Genomic DNA, 6852 nt, shown 5'->3' with positions numbered 1-6852 from the left:
GACTGGAATGAGGCAGTGATCTAGTTTCATTTTTTTGCATGTAGCTTCCCAGTTTTCCCAGCACCACTTGCTGAACAAATTTTCTTTGTTCCATAAAATTTGCATTTTTAATGAAATTTTACATTAAAGTTTTTAGATTTTTACTGAAGTAACAGTTTAAAACATTGAACAGTTTCAGGTTTCAGGTGTATACTATACATTATGATCTTTACCAGAAGTCTAGTTTCTAAACAGTTCGCCTCTTCACCCAATATTTCCACCCCTACTCCTTTGCTCTACATCAACCCTGTTTTATTCTTATAATCTTAACTGTTTGTTTCCTTTTTAAAATCTTCCACACATGAGTAAATCATATGGTATATATCTGTCTGACTTATTTCACTTAGCATGATGCATTCGAGGTTCATCCATGCTGTAACAAATGGCAAAATTTCGCCATTTTTTTTTTTTTCATAGCTGCGAGTGTTCCATTGTATCTGTACCATATCTTTATCTCCTCATTTGTCATTGGGCACTTAGGTTGTTTTCATATTTTCACTATTGAAAATAATGCTTTAGTAAACAGAAAGGTGCATGTATCTCCTTGAATTAATGTTCTTGTCTTTCTTGGGTATATACCCAGAAATAGGATCCCCAATCAAATTGCATTTCATACTTAATTTCTTGAGCATGCTGCATGCTGTTTTCAGTAGTGGCTGCACCAGCCTACATTCTCTCCAGCAACGTACAAGGCTTTCCTTTTCTCCACACTCTGCCAACACCTTGTTTCTTGTCTTTTAGATACACAATTTGAGGAGTATCTATTTCTGGGTCCTACTTGTTGGACAAATATTGATATAATTCTATAGAAGCATTCTTGATGTGAATCATGCTTTCAGTGTTAGTGTGAAATTTCCTAATCTGTGATGAAATATGTGTTTTCAAGGCAAGAACTTTGGCTTGCTCTCCAGGAATGAGTGCTTTTTTCTTAATTTGAGTGTAGTAAGAACTTGTATCTGGGGGGGTTGCTGTTTTCTATCCTTTGTGTTGATTTGTGAATTTTATTACAGGTGTTTTATCATTTTAACATTTTAGAACTCTTTAGGTTGCTAGATGAGTGTAAGAACACTGTCTTTCTGTTGAGAAACTAGATGGAAAACCACATACTGTGGGTAAAAGTTTTTTTGTGCTTGTCTGTTACAGTCTCTAATATTACCACTTCTGAATACAGTTCAAGGTTGAAGCTATTAGGTGATTTTTTTGTGTTAAGTCCTATCTGAGATATACTGTACAGGAGAGGCACAGTTTTTATTATCTGTAGGGCCATTTTGTTGGCAAAAAATTCTGTCAGTCTCGTTTGTTTACTGTTCAAAATCTTTGCTTTTATTGGTGAAGTTCTGGGAAGACAGAAAAAATTGTTAAGTGTTTCCTGGATTGCCTTTGGGATCATCCAGCCAATCAAGATTGAGTTGTATCTCAGAGGAATATTTTCTTTACAGAAAAGCTCCAAGACTAGATCTCAGCTCTTGAGTAACTATTTCATAATGCCCATAAACACTTGGTCAGAGTTTTGAGACAATTGTTTCTATTTTCTCATACTTAAGGTCTCTTGGTCTTGCTGTGGCACCACGGGTGAGGTTTCTTCAGAAAATGCAAAAACAGTCTCCCAAAGAGTTGGTAGTGAACCAACAAAATGAAGTAACTGAGCCAAGGGCTCCCTCCCTCACAAATGATGAAGTGGAAGAATTTAGAGCCTACTTCAATGAGAAGATGTCCATCCTTCAGAAAGGTGGTAAAAGGCCAGAAGGGACTGAGTGCAGACCGGCCAATGATGTTAGTGATGAAGAGGAAGAAGAGGAGGATGATGAAGGAGGAGAAATGGAAGAGAAACTGGGAGGTCAACCTCGGTCTGTCCCTTACACTATGGAAGAACAGAAGCTCAAGGAAGTTCCTGTGCAATTCTTGGACAATGATGAAGAAGAGGAAGATGGACTTGATACCAATTTCTTTAAGGTGAAGCGACACAATGTGTTTGGGTTGGACCTTAAAGAAAATAAAGTAATACAGGTAAGTTTACCCCTTGAGTTCCTTCTGTTCCCTGTCACCACTTCTTTGACTGCCTGTTGTCTTGGAGGATATATAGGGCATTCAGAACTGTAAGAAATTTGTAAAATAGCTTTCTTTGCTGTCAACTCTTCCTCTTCCTCCATAGTTAAACCTGGAATAGGTGCCAAGGAATTCTACCTCACTGTGACCTGGTCATTTATTGGTTTATTGATGAGTGTTTTAGAAGTAACCAGAATCATGATTTTAATATTAAGGAAGGTGAGGTATTCATGTTTTCTGGTGTAATTCTTAACATACTACTTTCTAACTTGACTTGTGACAAATGTTCCTTATACCGTTTTTATCTCTCTAAACATGAATTTTATTTTAATGAGACATTTGCTGTGGGCACCAGTCCAGTATCCTAAGTAGAAAGCCACCTGTGGAAAGTTTCGTGTGGGTCTTTTGTTCTCTGTATGTTCCTGTTAGCAGGAACAAAAGACAAAGCAAATGAAGCACCCGTTTGCTGGGGTACATGAAGCTATACACTATTTCTCCTCCCCCTCCCTATGGCCCTTTCTATTTTGTATGCCTTTATTCTTGATCATTGCTACAAAGAGATTCAAATGAAAAAATGAAGTCAAGTCCTTTTTACTAAAATGTAAAGTAAAACCTAAGGCTCACAGTAGGAAATAATAAAATTTGAAATATGAAACTTGGAAAGGTGTTTCTTCAAGTAAACCATAAAAAAAAATGTTGAAAAGATAACAGACATACCTTATATATTAGACATTTTGTAAAATATTATCACAGTTCTTAAATAACTGAGGTAGTATATATCTCATTCCTCAGGTGGGGGTGTGGGGAGAAAGAGACAATGAAAATGTGAGGTGCATTGTCACTTACTGGCAAGGTTGGAATTTGCACCTTGACAACTTGACTTCAGTATTCATGGTCTTAATAAGAGTCCTTTATTTCCCCATAGTGCTTCAGATTGAGCCATTTTTAGTCAGCATTTTTAAGTCTCAAATGTTATCAAGTAAAATAAATACAAATGATTAGTTTATTTGAAAGAAATTATCTTGTATACCATTTTCTTTTGAACATGTAAATGTTATTGGAGTTAAGACTATAAAGGGCTGATTTTATAATTTTGTAAAGCTCCTAATATGTTCACAAAATAGGGCCTGTGTCTTAAGTGCTAATGGATCAGGTTGCATATTAAAATATGTAGTTAAAGCAATTTTTTAAAGTTTTCTAAAGTCAGATTGAAATACATTGTACAGTAAAATTTACATTTTGGAAGCTTACAACTTGAGTTTTGACAGATGTATGTTGTGTAATCACCATTGCAGTTGAGAATGAAGGGTTCCATCACCCCCGACAGTCTCTAGTGCCCTTTTGCAGTCAGTTACTGCCCCCTTGCAATAGCCTAACTGATTTCCATCCTGATAGTTTTGCATTTTTTGAAGATAACATGGAGACATAAATCTGTAGCCTTTAGTATGGGTTCTTTTTCTTAGCATAATGTTATTGGACATAGCAGTAGTTTGTTTCTTTTCATTACTGACAAGTGTTTCATTATATGCATATACCATAGAGTTTAAAAATAGGCTTGGGTTGTTTCCTTTTTTTCAGTAGTTATGACAAAAGCCATTATAAACATTCACATATGGGATTTTGTGTGCATTTTTCTGTGGAGTGATTATGTAAGAGTGGGGCTGCTGGTAAGTATGTGTTTAACTTTACAAGAAACTACGTGGTTTTCCAAATTGTAAGTCTAAATTTTTTTTGTTTGTTTATTTAGGCAGTGCATAGGAATTCAGTTGCTTCTTGCTGCACTTGTAACTATCAGTCTTTTAAATTTTAGCCATTCTAGTGGGTAGATAGAAGTATCTTACTTGAGTTTGTTAGGGGTTTCCTTAGTGAGTCATGATGCTAAACATTTCTCTATATGCTGATTTGCTTTCCAAAGGACTTTGGTGAAATGCCTGTTTATATCATTTGCCTCTCGCCCCTACTGTTTGCCCCTTAATTGTGTGACTTGCCATCTTACTCAGTTGTAAGGATTCTTCATATATTCTGTCTGCATACACATCCTGTATCAAATACAGATTTTGTAATTTTCTCTCAAACTACAGCTTCTGATTTTATGTACTGAAGAGTATACCAGAAAGCAGAAATTTAAAATTCTGAAGTTAGATTTATGATGTTTTCTTTTATACATACCTTGAATTAAATCTTTGATTGATCTTGTCACAAAGATTTTCTCTATGGTTATAAAAGTTAGTGGTCATATTCATTCCAATACATATGTAGGATTTTGAAGCCACGTAAGATTTACCTAACTGACGAGTGATCCAAAAGGTATTGTTGAACTTTCTATAATTCTGAACACAAATAACTTACTTGACTTTATTGAATGATCAACTTTATAATTTAGACAGCAAATGAAAGTGTAAGTACTGATGTAAAAATCTGTTAACTAAGAGTACATTTGCATAATATACTCTTAAAACGTCTGTCTTTAAAGTACCTACATGATATCTTTTTCATTTATGAATTGGAAGTGTTACAGGGAACCCCAATGTGAATTGGGTTGCCTGCCTGTGGATCCTCACCTGCGTGAAGATTCAGTGGTACTGTGGACACACACAAAAAGGTTCAGTAGTTGGTTTATTTAAAAGGGGAAAGGAAAAGGAATAACCCAGGGAAAGAAAGAGAAATATAAGTTAACTAGAATATCCTACTAGTTCTGCTGACTTGGATTCCAGTAGCACACTGGAAACTGATCAAGAGCCCAACAACCGGCCGCAAACCACCGGGCCACGAGAGCCCCAAAGCCCACCTGTTCGGTTTTATCCTAACCTGGCTGCTCACTCCACCCTCACATCCCAGCGTGCTTCTCATTGGTATTGACTGGATCTGTAGTTCCAGTATCTGGAGTGGGGGTGGAGTTCATGAAACCTGTATCCGTTTCAGAAGTACTCTATCATGTGACATGAGAGGAGCATTCAGGGAAGTTTGTAGGATTTTGAGATACTAATAAAAATGTTATTTTTTCTGTGTGTTCCCTAGTAGTATAAACAGTTAAAATTAATGTTTCTTTAACTGAATAGAGAGGTTTACTGGCTTTTTTGCTTTACCTAGTCTTGCCAGTATCACCAGTCACCTCTAAATTTTCCAAAAATCAATACTCATTTGCACTCAAATCATAGATTGCTTATGTTTTCAAAGCATTTGGTTTTGAGTGTGCTTTTTGTATCCACAGTCTCCACTGACTTCGTATTTTAGCTTTGTTCTTGCAGTTTATTTTTTAGTGTTGTATTACAGCCATCAATGGAGGCAGCTGTGTTCCTTTATCATCTATTTTTAAGGACAGACCTGATAAAGGAAAACAACAAACCACATTCCAAATAGGAATTAGTATTGTCCTTACACATATCAGTGAACATCTTCCCTCTGGGGAATGTGCTTTTCAAGGCACTGCTGCTTTTGTGTATTTTTGATGCTCCTGTTATAGAATGGTCTTTATGGGCAATGGTCTTTATTAGACTCACAAAGCACAGATTTCTTTACTTACATCATAGACTGTTCTGGATTGATTATCTTTTCCTTCCTTTCTTTTCCCCTTGGAAAAGATTTGTAGAATTCATTTGAGACTTGGAGCTAATGGGAACACATTGATTACATGGGTTTTGTTGAGTAATCATTAGCATTGATAAGGTATTTGGTGTGTTACCATTTACCAAATTACTTTCCTTGTAAGTTTCATTTTATCCTTAGGGAAGGTAGATGATATTTTAAAAAAACATCTTGTAAATGACTTGTGTAGGGTGTCAGTATTGGACTTAGTACTCAAACCTCTGTACTTAGTACTTACTTCTGATGCCAAATCACCTTTGTATGCTTATCTGGCTCTCTACCAGCATTTGTGTATTATTTACTATCTATAAAATAAGTAACATCAGTGTCGCTGACACCACTGTAAGTTATTATGTTCTGCCCATTGTGTGCAGATACTTGGAAAATGTGCCAATTTTGTATTTTTTAGACTTGGGTATGAATGGAGAAGGTAATTTGTGCTAGGTGCAAGTGATGTCATCTGGAAGTCTCCTTTGTCACAGTTCTTTTCTATTTAACAGGATCCAGACATTGCCAGAAATAGACTTCCTTAGCAATGGGATGGGGATCCTGAGGGAACAGAGAGAGATGGTTGAGAGTACAGCTGGCATGATTGGGCACAGAGGGATAGGCTGTGGACTTCAGCCACAGGGAAGAAAGAGCCTTCTGTTTGGACTCCCTTTACTGGCTGTTGGTGCGGAGGAAGTTTGATCTCTGGGGAAAACAGTATTAGAAAAGAGCCTGAATATAATTGTGATAATATTGAAAAGGATTTAAAAACATTTTTTAAATAGAAGATATCTAAGCATACACTTTAATCTTTCCCCTGTTATTTAGAAATGAAACTGAAAGGTAGGCTTAACCTTATTTTACCAAGTATTCTCAAAAACTTTAACAGTAAACATAGCTCAGTTTAACCTGGATTTGAATGATACTCGGATTATTCTTTGTACCTTAGAATTGATTATCTTGTGTCTTATTCTCAAGAGGTAAAAGGTTACCTCTTGTCACTCTTATTTTCTTTCTCTGCCCCTTTCTTTCCTTCTACTTTTTTCCCCCCTCCTTTTAAAGCAGTTATTGAGTACCTGTGAGGTGCCAGGGAACATGCTACAGAGTGAGTTTTGGAGGCTTCTACTTGAGCTAATTTCAGTACAGAATCCTGGCTTTCAGTTCATAAACTCGTTCACACAGTCAGTTATATAT

General features: G+C 36.3%; 1 protein-coding gene across 1 annotated transcript in view; it reads left to right on the top strand.

Moving 5' to 3' along the window:
- DDX10 (DEAD (Asp-Glu-Ala-Asp) box polypeptide 10) overlaps positions 1-6852 on the top strand; it is a 200785-nt gene that overhangs the window by 41470 nt on the left and 152463 nt on the right. Inside the window, exon 13 of the mRNA XM_004689285.2 lies at positions 1584-2046. Coding sequence (XP_004689342.1) covers positions 1584-2046 — 463 coding nt within the window. The remainder of the gene's footprint in view (positions 1-1583; positions 2047-6852) is intronic.

The sequence above is a fragment of the Condylura cristata genome, unplaced genomic scaffold (assembly GCF_000260355.1).
Source record: "Condylura cristata isolate star-nosed mole 26May11 unplaced genomic scaffold, ConCri1.0 scaffold00025, whole genome shotgun sequence".
In the NCBI taxonomy this organism is placed as follows: domain Eukaryota; kingdom Metazoa; phylum Chordata; class Mammalia; order Eulipotyphla; family Talpidae; genus Condylura; species Condylura cristata.
Note: the sequence above shows the minus strand (reverse complement) of the source record. Positions and strands in the feature narration are given on the sequence as shown.